This window comes from Phalaenopsis equestris, unplaced genomic scaffold (genome assembly GCF_001263595.1).
Source record: "Phalaenopsis equestris unplaced genomic scaffold, ASM126359v1 Scaffold207535, whole genome shotgun sequence".
NCBI lineage: Eukaryota > Viridiplantae > Streptophyta > Magnoliopsida > Asparagales > Orchidaceae > Phalaenopsis > Phalaenopsis equestris.
The window spans coordinates 218,163-234,051 of record NW_018226858.1 but is presented as its reverse complement, the minus strand read 5'-3'; the positions used below and the strand labels follow the sequence as shown (position 1 = coordinate 234,051).

The 15,889-nt window shown below is 36.7% G+C and overlaps 1 protein-coding gene across 2 annotated transcripts in view; it reads left to right on the top strand.

The window, feature by feature from the left end:
- Window positions 1-15,889, top strand: part of LOC110036505 (galacturonokinase) — an 89,749-nt gene that overhangs the window by 61,951 nt on the left and 11,909 nt on the right. For both annotated transcript variants that reach the window (XM_020740967.1, XM_020740966.1), the window contains 2 exons: window positions 7,555-7,654; window positions 9,477-9,652. In XM_020740967.1, coding sequence (XP_020596626.1) covers window positions 7,555-7,654; window positions 9,477-9,652 — 276 coding nt within the window. The remainder of the gene's footprint in view (window positions 1-7,554; window positions 7,655-9,476; window positions 9,653-15,889) is intronic.

Below are 15,889 nucleotides of genomic sequence, written 5' to 3'. Positions count from 1 at the left end.
TTTTAAAAGAGAAAATTATTTTTATTAAAGTTATTTTTTTTTGGGATTGAATTGTATATTTATTATTAGTACTGCCGTGTGTGTTTCATAATATTGAAAAATATTTACAAAATCAACATAAAACAAGCTACCGCATCACAACGCCATTGTGATAATTGTTTTAATTGCAAACTATTAGATAAACAACATCCTTATAAATAAAGAGAGTTTTGGTAATAATCTTTTTAAATATATTTTAATAACATGAATTTGGGTTTGTTATATTTGTACTCAATTTTGGTTCTTTTGTATGAATTCTTTTAAGAAATAAGAAAAAAACTGTGGCAAATATATCGTTGCTAATCACTTAATGAGAGAAGGATGAGCAGTTCATTGTGACGATCGACTTCATTATAATAAACTCCATAGTGATTTATAACGTGATCTTGGATTGTTCACTCTTGAACGCTTTCATAGTAACTCCATAGTGACTTATAACATGATCTTGGGTTCGCTCTTCAACGCTTTCATAGTCGTCGTCTCAGGTTGCCTTGAAATTTCTAGTTGCAATAGTATATTATCGTTTGAGGAGACTTAGAGCTAGGAGTGTCAAATCTAGTTTTGGGGCTAGATTCAGTTCTAACTCAAAATTGCCTCGATCTTAAACTGCATAACTCGAACCCGACCCAAATATTGGTCAAATTTAGGTTGATTTCGAGTAAATTTCGGGTCAATTTTTGGTTGATAACGTTATTTCAAGTTGATTTTGAAATACCGGGTCAGTTTCTGGTTAGTTTTAAGTTGGCAGGTCAACCTGAACATAACCCAAAATATTAAACGAGTTAGGATTCTTAACCCAAACTTGACCCGAAAATTATTTAGGTGAAATCTAAACTCGGATTTTTTATTGAGTTTGTGTCGAGTTAGTGGTCAGGTCAATTTTTGACACCCCTACTTGAAGCAACTGTGAACTTGTTATCTACGGGTAATAGGGACCGCGTAATAGGTGATACCATAATTGGAGACAACGAATAAGCGACCTAGAAATGAACAAAGTTATAGAAGTCATCTTTTTTGTTCTTTTTATCTTTTTCAGGAGTCGGCAACTTGTCTATTGTCGTATAATTCCATTTTTCGAGTAAATCTCTTTTTCAGATCATATGAATGATCAGAAGAAGAGAGGAACCAAAATGCAAGAACATAAGATAATGAAGACAAAGAAGAAAAACACATGGAGAGCTTTCATAAAGTAAACTTCGTGTGATAGTTCAAAAGCATAAGTCTAAAACAAGATCAGATCGAAAATGATTTGAAACATATCTGCGATGAAGGTACTACGAGAGAATCCGAAGCCTACCTAGTCGTGAAGGTAGTCAACCTAACGTAATCAGGGATGCCCTTGTTAACAATATGTTAATTGCATTGTTCAAAGAAACTTTTGTTGCTCTAAGATCTTTTCAACTTTTGTTGCTCTAAGATCAAGAAAAGAAAACTCTAATTCTATGACTCTAAGTAGGCAGAAAGGGCAAAGGTGGGATCTATGCCTGGCAAAGTGGCGATGCGTCGCCGGAGTGAAAAAGGAATGAGAGGTCTAGCTACAAAATTGAAAACACTCTCACAAAATACTTATTCCATGTATGGGACTGAGAAGCCTCTAACACCATAAGTACTCTAAACCACCACCAAAGTAAAAATTTATACTTGGTCAGTCGGGTTGGAAAAGTAATGAGAAGTCCAACTATAAAGCTGAAAACATTTTCACAAAGTACTTACGTCATGTCCGGGTTTGGGAGGTCTCTAACACCCAAAACACTCTAGACTACCACCTGTAAAAATTATGTTGGGTCAGTCGAGTTGGAGAAGTACGAGGACTTCTCAAGACATGCAATATGATGCAGTTGTCTATTCTTAATCGTGGAGGCCTTATTAATATGATTGAGTGATAGCCATACAATGAAATCCGGTTAAAATCCGGCTCGAAAGCCATGCAGGAAAATAAAAGTACAGATTTTGAAAATTCTGAATATTTTAAGCCTAAATTTTAATCAGTATAAAAGTTTTATTATTAAACTAAGCTCATAAAATTTTAGGTCTTAAAGAGCCTAAGTGATCCACACGATTCCAGACAAAATCAGAAGCCAAAAAGGGCGAAGCCAAATCAATCACACTGCATAAGTAAAACAAACACAAAATAATATGAAAAGGTTGGGCTTTGTTGGGTGGAAATATATTTCAAAAACAGAAATAGATGTACAAGTACCACATAAGTACACATCTGGTTCTAATTTTGTACATGAATGAAATTTAGAATTAAGTTACAGAACAAGAGTAAACAACTCCATGTTCCCATCACGTGGTTCCACCAGCTTGGCTCCTTGGAACCCATGCCTGTACCTTATGACCTTTATAAAGACTGAAAAATTCATAAGTAAAAAATTACTCGACTTACATGAAAACAAGGCTAATATAAAGCTACAGACATGCAAGGTCGTGAGCCATGCCTGGTGGGAGGAGAGCTAAGCAACACATATAAAAACTGTGATTTGATAAATCATTACATCTCCTCCCTGTTGGATATGGCTCCTTACAAAAAAAGACTGCCCCTAATATACTAGTGTGCATGCCTTACACCTAATAAACACACGAGGCAACATAAAAGTGATGTCTAGTTTGGGCAACCAAATCTGCAGAGGACTATAGACAACAAGAGTACCTAGCATTCTAGCTCTAGTTTAGCATACCATTTAGTGGTGTCCTCCTATTACAACATCTAAGTGAGTGTAGGGTTAAGACAGAAGGCTGGCGTATGTTTTGATTGAGTCGTCGTCCCCAATTACATTCTACGGATCCAAGGATTCTAAGAGTTATCACTAGCTGCAACTTTTATTAAACTTAAGTTTTAAAAAGTCAGGCCTTACATATGGTCTAAGGTAGGGGTTTAAGTAATTGCAAAGTAGATTTTGAAAATATAATGTGATACACCAAAATAATATGTAGTTTTAAGTATATATTTTATGCTTATTTCTGGAGATATTGCATTTTAAAGAAATATATTTTTATATTTTTATATTTTTATATTTTTATTGCAAGTACATCAATTTTAGGCATTTGGACCAAAAATAACAAAAATGATGAAATTTGGAGCCAAAACAACGAATTTTTGAATTCTGGCCAAGATGCGCTAGATTGACACATGATGCTCCAGAGTGGTACCAGATGCGCCAAAACTCAGAAGAACGCAGTCTTCAGTTGGCAAAATGCTCCAAAACCCAGAACAACGCGGTCTTTAACAAACTGAAGCATGATGCGCTAGATTTGGCGCCAAAGGCGCCAGAGATGACTTTTTTGCCGATTAAGGCGGTTGGAGATGAATTTTATGCAAATTTTCAAAAGAACAATTGTTCTAAACGCCCATTGTAGTAATTCAATGCATCTAGACACGTTAGACGGTTCTTTTATGAAGGGATATGTCTCTTGGATCAATGGACATGTCTTTTGAATTCAAAAGGGTTGACTTTTAGATAGAATTTTGAGAGGAATTTTGAATTCTTTTTGGAGGGAGGCAGTCTTTGATAAAAGAGAGGGAAGTCTAGGGCTTGAATGGAGTGAGAGAGAGAAGTGTCTGTGACATGAAGGTTAGAAGGAGAGTTAGTGAGAGAGAGAAAGTCAAGAGCTTGGAGATTCTATTCATGGGTCGTAAGAGGAAAGGGAAGGTGTGAGATTTATTCTTCATTACATTTCTAAGAAAGAATTGAGAGAGTTTGTAAAGAGAAAAAAATATGGAAAGAATTTTTAGGGATTTGCTTGGAAATGATTGTGAGATAAGTTGTGTCTTTTATTTTTTTTTGTTTTGTAAACTTATTTTTATATATGAAATTCGTGTTTTGTCGTATCTTTCTTATAAATTATGAGTAATATTCTTTATTCTTCTCCATACTTTGAGATATGGTTTTGTGAAGAATTCATTTGTTTTATACGGTTTTAAATGTCAATAATTTTTGATGATTTGAACTCCGATCTTCATTTACTTTTCGATCTGGTAAATTGAAATGTGAAATTGTGTTGAGAAACATATGTTCCGAAAAAGCTATAATTTCTATAACATAGAGAGAATCACATTTGATTTCATGGGAGAGTATTTTTTCCATGGGTCTGAGTGTAAATAAATAGAGAAATATACATTATTGGATGCAGAATTAGAGATTTTAAGGTGACAAATTAAAATCCCTTATTTGGTTCAGTTGATTGGAAACTGATGCGAGAATGTTAGCCCTCAGGGGAGGGAGTGACAACCAGTATCCTCCCAGCCTAACCACAGAAGCAGGGACCAAACTCTGGATTTGTCAATGTTCTTTATGTACTCGGAAGAGGGTAACGGGAGTGACAACCAGTATCCTCCCAGCCTAACCACAGAAGCCTATATACTCATTTTAAAGGGGAATGATGCTTTCTTAAATTTGAACTTTCCATCACAACATCTTAGTTTTAGTTTTCGTAAGTTTGCTTTTAAAAATTCAGCATTTAGTTTAGTTAAATTTGTCTTTTAACTGCATTTTAATTAGCATTCACTTATTACTTAATATTTAAACTTCACACTTTACTTTTTATTATTTTAAAATTATATTTTACATTATAATCTATAGAATTTATTTATAGGCATTTCCAACTTCTCTGTGAGATCGATATTTAGGACTCCATTAGAGCTTTTTATTACTTGAGTTTAAAGATTTTTAAAGGATAAAACTATTTTAACTGAAGTTATTTTGTTCGGATTAATTTGCATATTCACTATTGTATCTGCCGTGTGTATTTTGTAATATTGAAAAATATTTACAAAATTAATACACTAAATCCACCCGCATCATAATCCATAAAATAATAAAAATATAAATTTTATACTTTTTATAATAAGTCCTAGGAAAATGAAAGCCTAAAGGACACTTATTAGGCCCTTTGGAACCTTAGCATACATACGCGTGCTAGCCACGATATAATAACTAGTATTGCCCACTGAGATATCTTCGCAAGCAATAATAGCTGCTGCATTGTGACTAACAGAGAGTCACTCAACTAGCGAGCCAGTTTCGTCATTGAGACAATCAAGAATGAATATAGGAATGCAAGATGATCCATTACGCAGTGTCCGCCTCATAGAGGCTAAGGATCACGAGATAGCAAGCATTCATCCCAAGTATAAGGCAGCGTATACTAGCGATGAATATGCCAATAGTGCAAAGATGTAAATGCAAGACACGACACACAAATAAGATTGTGCTTGGCCGCCCAGGGTATAGGATGCCATTGGAGAATTACACCTTGCCCTAATAGCGACCAAACATATGCAAATGACAGACATATATACCTATGATGCGCTCCGCAAGTAGACAAACAAACACATGCCCCTTGCAAGTAACATGTTCGTGACAATGTGGGGGATTGTCACGAGGAAGGTAGGCAACACTGCTCATGTGCCAGACGGGTTCGAAGGTTGAGAAGCCTGACCCGAGCTCGGTGAGAGCCGTGTAACCAAAAAGATGTCATGTCATAAGAGGCGAAAGATTGTGCGAGAAGCAGTGACTGAGAATGGTGAATGTGCCGACGAGGCAATGACTCGAGAATGAATGTGCGGAGGTGGCAGTGACTCAGGACTGAGTTTGCTGAGGAGACAATGAGTCAGGAGTTAGTGTGTCGAGGAGGCAGTGACTCAGGAGGATCCCCGCGATAGTTTAGACTGGTGTTGTAGGAGGCGAAAGTGCAATACAATTCTCCTTAGAGAGAACTACACACCGAATGGGCTTGGTGGCAAGCCATTCACTCACATGATGTGTGAATGCGTGAGATAAGTATGTGAGAACACAAATCCAAATGCTTACAACTTCAAGCATACAAGTCATGAGCATGCAAGATGGCTTGCAAGCAAACACACAAGGGTTCGCAAGTGTAAATGCAAACATGTAGGATGTTGGCGCACCGTGATAGAGAATTCACAAAACGACACAAAATGTCATGCCAAAGAGGGGCATAGGTGCCTACCGCGAGCATATGAGGGCATATGCTTACGGGTGCACAACTGGGTGGCATGGTGCGAGTGTTCGTGCAAGCAGTGTGAAACAGACATGCAAGAATGCAACACTCAATTGAAGTCGATCGACACGATCGAGCCGAGGATGGCTGATCGATCGAGAGGACAAATATGGTCGATCAGACCAACATGGACGACCGATCGACGGAGGGCGTTTGTCGGGCCAAAACGACAGATCAACGGAGGAGGTTGGTCGGGCCGATCGGTCGAGCTGACGAAAATGGTCGATCGAACCAGCATGGACCGTCTATCGATGAAAAATGAACGATCAAGTCGAGGCAGTGATTGACGACGAAAGTGGTGCAGCTGATCGGTCGAGCCGACGAAAGTGGTCGACCGAAATGGCGGGGGCAGTCGATCGACAAAAAACAGTTGATCGAGCCGGGGCGGTTGGTCAACGACGGATGGTTAGTCATGCTGATCTGGGCAGTGGAGATCGATCGGTCATGCCTACAGAAGTGGTCGATCGTCGAAGAATAATCTATCAGACCGAGGCGGTCGATCCACAGACGATGGTCGATCGGGCTGATTAGACCGGTAGTAGCCTATTCGATCGAGCTGATGAAAGTGGTCGATCGAGCAGGTGTGAATGATCGATTGACGAAAAATAGTCGATCGACCTAGGGCGGTCGATCGACGGAGGATGTTCTGTTGGGCCGATCGACCGGGCATACACTCACTGATAATCCATAAGAAATTTTAGATTTCTTCCTTTACGACCAGATCCACAATGAGTAGAGTGCAAGCTACTCCTATAGCGAGTTTAAATGGTTATGTCCATGAAAACTACGATATGATCCACACAAAGTCTGGCTTAAGGCACGACAAGTTAAAGACGACAACTTCATTAAAAAAATTAATGGGGAATTGATAGTGTAAGACTCGAATCTAAACAATTATCAAGTATTTGCCAAAGAAATACTTTCAATGAAATACCTTCAATTTGGCTAAGGAAGTTGGAATTTCTTTAATGAGCCAAGGAGTTTATAACTCGTCACTATCAACTTGTCCAACTAACTCAAATTCTTTCAAAATATACAAATGTTTTACTCCTTATAACCATATTCCTAATTGTGCTAGGTGTTATATATTAAATATGGCTCAGTATAATTTTAAAGTTTAAAATAGTCTCCTTTAATAAATCAATATCGAAATATTAACAACTTGCCTCCTTTTTAAGTTGTCATCTTATCATAGTAGAAATAGCATGTGTATACGCTCTACTTAAAACTTCAACTTGGTTTTTTTTTTTATATATTAGCCTTCAAATTATAACAAGTTGTGCTGCTTATGTGAAAGCCTATATAGAATGCGTACCTCCTTTATGGTTTTACTAATGTGGGTAGGGTTCCTTACCCTTGAACACTAATAAATACTTTATAGCTGTCACAGCTTGATTACCCTTTTATTACGTAAAATTTTGTCAAATTAATGAATTAGATAAGCTATGAGATGGTCTAGCATGCCCTTATATTGAATAGATCTTCTTGCAGATTGATTGAAAATTCGTATTTAGGACTACGAAATGGCATCCTTGATCAGTCTGCAATATTACTTTCCAAATATGGCTACCTTACTCTCATGGATTGCAAGGTTTGACATTAAATTTTTGCAAAGTTTTGAGGTTATATAATATTTTTTGTCCATTGTTCTTCAATGAAAATCACCATTTTGTATCAATTTATATTCTTATCCATTTGGTTTATTTTATTATCCGATTGTATATTTTTTCCCATTTTAATTAGTGTAAGCTACATAAAGTGTTCTTTTGCCAATCAACCAAAATAAAACCTAAACATACAACTTGAGGCATGTTAATTGATTTTATAATCCAAGTACCACCGACTTGTGGTCATAGGTTTTGACACTATTTTAAACATTGTTGCCCAACTAACCTAAAAGCAATAACCTGTTGTTTGAGACTCATGGAATAACTTCATACTGAAATTGGTTGGTTAGCCTTTGCTTGATATTTTTTTTCCAATACTTTTGGCATGCTTACTCTGTCTTCATTTCCAAAAGATCTTTTAATCTTTTTTATTTTCCACATATGTTATTAGTACTTAATAGCAATCTAACCAACATAATTACAACTATATGCTCATTACAAGCATAAAGATGGGATTAACCAGGCATACACTCACTGATAATCCATGGACAGTTTATACTGTGCCAATTTTACATTATATCCTATAAAATTGGATTTATGGGTTCTTTAGAAGCAGAACTAGTGTGTATAGCGAAAATCATAATATTGTGGGCCCATTTACATATATAACTATGGATCCTGGACTTCTGTTGGTACATAAAGAAATTTCAACGTTTCACTGAACTCTAGAAAGTGAAGTTTTTTTCAGTACTGTATGGGAAATGTGGATGCCGCCTAACAATGGTATGCATCCAATTAGTGGCATGGCCATCCTACACACCCTCCAATTGGATGTGGCATTAATGCACTACAGCGGTGACCCTTCTAGGATTATTTATTTGGCTTTTCTGAGTAGGAGATATTGAATTAGCTGCTTTGGTTTATTAGATATCTGGTTTCAAGAAACTATATGGCACGTGCTCACCTCTCAGCACCCAGCTTAACAAAAGGAGGTTTGGACTTCAGCTGTAGTTCACAATGCAACCTGCACTCCCTCTAATTACATTTGGCATTAATGCACTACAGCGGTAAAAAGTTATCCCTCCTAGGATTCCATATTTGGCTTTCTTGAGTGGTAGATATCTAGTTGGCTGCTTTGATTTATTAGGTTTCAGGCTTCAAATAATTCTATTGCGAGCTGCTGCTTTCCTTCTTTACCTGCAGCTGTTTTAACAGACATGGTTATTACAATTTGGGGGTAGTTTCTTGCGAGTTTGTTAGGATTTGGGGAATTGTTTTTAATGAGTGTGTTTTTTTAATGATGATTAGTTATGGCAATCAACTTAAGTAATTTGGGAATTTCCAAAACTCCATAAGTAATTTGCGAGTTTCGAAAGAAGGGTCAAGGTTTTTTGTGCAGTGTTGCTACTAATGTGACACCTGTATCGATTTTTGTGTGCAATTCAATTACTAAGATGTTGGGGAGTTATATGCATGAAACATATCCTCTACTACATAGTATGGAACGAGAAGACCAGATTCATTTATTTCCTGGAGATTTTCCTAGACACTCATATTTTGAAGGAACGAGAAGGCTAGATTTTTCTGTCCAGTGATTATATGTTTTCACCTTAATGTCGAATGTGCCTTCTTCTTTTGATGAAATTCATTAATCATCAAATTTAACCGGGATGCTTGACTTCATGATAAGAGTTGCATGCATTTTGATTTAATATCATGAAGGTTTATCATTTCTCCCTTTTTGTTTCAAAAATAGGATGCCAGTGTTGATTAATTCTTATAATTGCTGATCCTGTACTTCTGCAGACAAAAGAGCATACTTTTGTTAGTTCATCCATGTTAGACGGTTCCAAAGGTCCTGAAGGAGCAAACAAATATAAGATCTTATTGGCATTTTCCGGGTTGAAGCATTGTTTAAAGGATAATCCTGGATATAATTGTCGTGTTGCTGAATGCCAGGAGGCTGCAAGGATTCTTCTCTGGTAATCCCCTCAGAAGTTAATTTGACAGTTTTTAGGTGTAAATATCTGGAGTTATTGCATTTCTTTAGTGCTTTTATATCTAATAAAATTAGTTCATCACGTTTGGCAAGAAGTTTGTATTTAAGGCATGCTAATTTCATCAAAGTGCTTTTGTCATACAGAAAGTAGAAAATGTAAAATACCTTTACAAGAAACCTGCCTAAATTCAGCTTGAGATGCAAACTAAATACCTTGATAAAAAACATGTCAGCCATTAGGTGATCAGTACCTTGATTCAATTTCAAGCTGTAATCAAGAGCTGGGCAGTCAAACCATTTCAAATAGCAAAATTAGTGGCATTACAATTTGTATTTGTATCAAGGAAGCTCTGACCATATAGACCAAAATATTAGACCAACAAAACTGAGAAGTAATCAAAAGCATGCTTTAGAGCATGTTTCTTCCATGATGCGGCATGAAATAACTAAGGGCTGCTTTACGTCACAGTCTCATGGCAATGGCGCACTTAGAATAAAACGGAGGGAGCAGATGATACCGGAGGAAAGAGATATATTAGACAAGGAGAGGAATATGAAAGAAGCAGCAAATGAAATGAATTATAACGGGAAAGCACAAGGAAAGGAATTAAATAGGAAAGTGGGATTGTGGTTACTGTAGCAACAATAGTAACACTTCTGCGGTACTGTAGCGGTGATAAGCTCTCACGTTAGCTGAACTTGTTTAGGGTTGTAGATTTTTTAAATTAACCCTAATTTATAAGACCAGTTAGGGGATCACTGTGCTAGCTATAACAGACGAAATTATCCCATGAGCTTCTTTCTCTCATTCGAGCCCACAAGTTTCAACACAGAGCTCCGCCTCCATCGACCTGGTAGCCGCTACAAGATCTACTTCCACTAGTTTCAACACTGGCAATGACCTTCTGTGAGCTTTAAAAATTTTTAAGATTTCGTGATAATATAGTGTTTATGTTTTTGGATTTATATTAAATTGCGAAACTCACTCAAAATTTAAAATAAATCAATCTTTGATATTTTTAAATAGCTTTGAATATTTCTACAATAATATTTTAAAAAAATTAGTGTCACATAAAAGAAAAATATATTTTAATAAATATGTGAGGAGTTACTTTCTTATTAAGAAGTGAAAATGCTAAATACAAAGCTTATGTATGGAATATGATGATAAGGTGGTTGATATTACTAATGAATCATATATTGAATTGTCCATGCATTATGATAAGTGAGAATTTGAATCAATTTTTGGATCAAGAAGTGTTAAATCATTTAAAATAAAAACTCCTATGGATGATTTTTGTTTAAAGAATTTTAAAAACATGTTGCAAGAAGGAATGATAAATAGACAAATGGAAATAAAAGAAAGGTAATTATAGATAGAATTATACAATAAATAGTTTGGTGGTTTTTATCAATCACGCATCCCTTTCAATACATGAAGTTGGAGAGTTTTAATCATATGGAAAAGACAATTGTCTTATCGTGAGTTAAAAATTTCCTTGAAATAGAAGAGCATGCAACAATTAAGGATGTGGAGGTTCATACAAAAAAATGTGGCTAGAAAAAATCGAACAATCTTATGCCTTATGAGTGAATTATTTGTAGAGAGTGATTTATTATTAATTTTTTCGTTAATTCGTCATCAGATACTGGATTCTTCAAGTGAATATGTGCATCTAGATATTCAAAGCTGTATTGAAGCTCTTTAAACTCTTGGATACACATAAAAAATATTGAAGAAAATAATGTGCATCAAATAGTTACAGATAACAATTCTATGTTTTTGCAGATCAGTTTCTTATAATATTGAATATATATATTTCCTCTATGTTTGTGCTTCAAATATAAAATCTGTATATTGCCTCGCATTAGAGAATATCTTCACCTCTATTTTTGTATTTCAAATGCTAATGATGAAAGGGTTGCACATGTACTAAGCTATTCATTAAAGCATTTAAAATTTTAGCTGGAGCCTATGCTTGTTTATAATTTTATATGTTTGAATAGCTTAAATAATTTATAGATTTTGAAGACTTGTATAATCATTAAACTATGAATTTGTTATGAAATTTATATCAAGAGACACATGCAAGATTTTGAAGTTATGAAGTTGACTCACTTTTATAAGTATTTTGAAGCATGTATAACTAAAGAATGTCCAACTTATTATTCGCATGAGCTTTAAAATTGCTTATCAAGATGCCATAACATTCATTTGACTTGAGGACTAAACATAAAGTTTGTATGGGCTTTGAAGAATTTAAAGCCATTTGAAACTATGAACCTTTATTTAGATATTATCTTGTCGGAGTGCATGTAATATTACATATTTGGGCTTTAAGAGGGAATGCTTTCTGTTCAATAGCAAGTGTATTGTGAATTCGGTGATGAATTTTTTAAAATTTAAAAATCTCATGTTTGAATTATTTTTTATACCCTAAGCGCCTAAATTTGAAAGCCGAAAATTTCAAAAGTTTTTGAAACCCTAAGAGTCTATATTTTAAAACTCAAATTCCAAATAAAATGTAATTTAGAATTGTAGCTGGAGAACAGATGTGGGAGGACAGGTAGGGATGACAACGAGCAAGTTGGCCAGTTGGGGATGTCGCAGCAAGCCGTCGGTAGGTTAGGGTGTGACGGCAAGAAGCAGGGAGCTGGAGGGGGTTGCGACAGAGTTTCCCCAAGCTCCCAGATTTTGTAACCTCACAACCCTTACCCAAGAAGGGTTTTTTAGAGCAAAGGAGGAGAGGAGAGGAAAAGACACAGCTTACCGGAGGGTGAGAGCAACCTAGAGCTCGACCCGAAAAAAATCGAACAATCTTATGCCTTATGAGTGAATTATTTGTAGAGAGTGATTTATTATTAATTTTTTCGTTAATTCGTCATCAGATACTGGATTCTTCAAGTGAATATGTGCATCTAGATATTCAAAGCTGTATTGAAGCTCTTTAAACTCTTGGATACACATAAAAAATATTGAAGAAAATAATGTGCATCAAATAGTTACAGATAACAATTCTATGTTTTTGCAGATCAGTTTCTTATAATATTGAATATATATATTTCCTCTATGTTTGTGCTTCAAATATAAAATCTGTATATTGCCTCGCATTAGAGAATATCTTCACCTCTATTTTTGTATTTCAAATGCTAATGATGAAAGGGTTGCACATGTACTAAGCTATTCATTAAAGCATTTAAAATTTTAGCTGGAGCCTATGCTTGTTTATAATTTTATATGTTTGAATAGCTTAAATAATTTATAGATTTTGAAGACTTGTATAATCATTAAACTATGAATTTGTTATGAAATTTATATCAAGAGACACATGCAAGATTTTGAAGTTATGAAGTTGACTCACTTTTATAAGTATTTTGAAGCATGTATAACTAAAGAATGTCCAACTTATTATTCGCATGAGCTTTAAAATTGCTTATCAAGATGCCATAACATTCATTTGACTTGAGGACTAAACATAAAGTTTGTATGGGCTTTGAAGAATTTAAAGCCATTTGAAACTATGAACCTTTATTTAGATATTATCTTGTCGGAGTGCATGTAATATTACATATTTGGGCTTTAAGAGGGAATGCTTTCTGTTCAATAGCAAGTGTATTGTGAATTCGGTGATGAATTTTTTAAAATTTAAAAATCTCATGTTTGAATTATTTTTTATACCCTAAGCGCCTAAATTTGAAAGCCGAAAATTTCAAAAGTTTTTGAAACCCTAAGAGTCTATATTTTAAAACTCAAATTCCAAATAAAATGTAATTTAGAATTGTAGCTGGAGAACAGATGTGGGAGGACAGGTAGGGATGACAACGAGCAAGTTGGCCAGTTGGGGATGTCGCAGCAAGCCGTCGGTAGGTTAGGGTGTGACGGCAAGAAGCAGGGAGCTGGAGGGGGTTGCGACAGAGTTTCCCCAAGCTCCCAGATTTTGTAACCTCACAACCCTTACCCAAGAAGGGTTTTTTAGAGCAAAGGAGGAGAGGAGAGGAAAAGACACAGCTTACCGGAGGGTGAGAGCAACCTAGAGCTCGACCCGACAAAAGGAAACCATTGCAGCAAGAGCCACAGAGGTAGAAGCTATCGGGAAGGAGAAGGAATGCTGCATTCGTGACCCAGTGAACAAATGCGCCAGGGTCAGCTTACCATAGTTGGAAGCTCACAGCTCGTGGAGGCAGGCGTGGCTTCGGGAAGGAGGTTCTCGAGCAGAGGGTGTCGGGAGAGAGAGTTAGTCAACTCCTCATCACGTGAAGGATAGAATTCGAGAGAAGGGTGCGGTTAGGGCTTCACCCGCTGGAGAGGCGCGATTAGGGTTCGTGATGGGGCTCGGCTTGTAATTGAGAAGGGGAGATGGGCCGAAGAGTTGTCGCAAGCCAGGGATTTAGGGAAAAATAAAATCCCCCAGCCAACCTATCTTATATCTTTTATATTAATATTTATATTAGTTATATAATATAGGATATGCTAATTTTCTCAATTCGCGCACTTCCACTCGTGCATGAGGTCACATCAAAATGGGTGTCCTCCCTAGCTAAATTCGACGTCCCGGACGCACCGCTGCGGTCCGTTTCGTCATTCGGAGTCGTCTGACCGACTTTGTATACGATCGGGCTGAAACCGTGTCAAATTCAAATTTTCACAAAATTCTCGTTCGTGATCGTTCATTCCAGCAATTGATTCGAGTTTGATCAATCGCAGAGCCTTTTATTGGTGCAAGTGACGTGAATTTCGATAATTGTGTGCATTGACGCGTGAATTGTGGTATTTGTGTATCGTGAGTGTGCGCGGAGGTCGCAATGGGTTTTCCCACGGTTTCAAATCCTACGGGTACTCGACTCGAGCTTCGTCACACTGGTTTTAATCTACTCAACTAAGCGTTGAGGATTTAGAACTGATCATATTAAACTGCGAGGAGTAAAGAAGTGGCTCGAATTTTTAGGTGGTGCGGGTCCCAGACTAATTCTCTAAGAGAGTCCAACAAGAAGTCCTAAGTCTAGAACCCGAGCTTTAAGAAGAAGAGACCTCACCAAAAATGAGATCAACATACATATGTGCTGTTTATGTTGAATTACGTGATTGAGTTACCTCACACCTTTTCTGGTGTGTGGGATACTGAATGGATGTTAGAGAGATTCAATCAGTTGAATTACACTGGCCTCTGTTACATCCTTCATCAACTGGTGGATGGAGTTGGGGCATGACAAAGGATTCCTGTTCAAAAAAAAAAAGAAGCTTTCAAATAAGGGGATGTAAAGTTTTGATTTTTGGTTGAAAGAGACGAGGGAGATTTATGATGGTCAAGGTTAAGGACTTCAGATGTAAGGCTTGAGCAGTTGGAGTAATAAAGAGGGAGACGAAATATTGCAATTCTAAGATTCTCAGTCGAGTGAAGGCAAACACACTAATTGTTATTCCCAGCATAGGCGGGAGGAGCAAGGGGGAGATGAGTCTCTAATGACTACGGGAGAGAGAGAGAGGAGAGACAGAGAAAGAGAGAGAGAGAGAGAAGTGAAATTGGAACTAGAGGCAATAATGAATATGAAACTTCGACAAAGATCGTGGGTTGAAGTACTTTCAACTAGGTCGGGACTGCAAGACCAAACCATATGAAATTGCAAGGAATCTAGAAGTGGCTCGAATTTTTAGGTGGTGCGGGTCCCAGAATGGTTCTCTAAGAGACTCCAACAAGAAATCCTAAGTCTAGAACCTAGGCTTTAAGAAGAAGAGACTTTACCAAATATAAGGTCAGCATACATATGTGTTGTTTATGTTGAATTTGGTGATTGAGTTTACCTCACACCTTTTCTGGTGTGTAAGATACTAAATGGGTTTTAGAGATAGATTCAATCAGTTGAATTACACCGGCCTCTGTTACGTCCTTCATCAACTGGTGGAGGGAGTTGGGGCATGAAAAAGGATTCCTGTTTAAAAAAAAAAAAAATAAGCTTTCAAATAAGGGGATGTAAAGTTTTTATTTTTGGTTGAAAGAGACGATGGAGATTTATGATGGTCAAGGTTAAGGACTTCGAATGTAAGGCTTGAGCAGTTGGAGTAATAAAGAGGGGGAAGAAATATTGAAGCTCTAAGATTCTCAGTCGAGTGAAGGCAAACACACTAATTGTTATTGCCAGCATAGGAGGGAGGAGCATGGGGGAGATGAGTCTCTAATGACTGGGAGAGAGAGAGAGAGAGAGAGAGGGAGAAAGAGAGAAG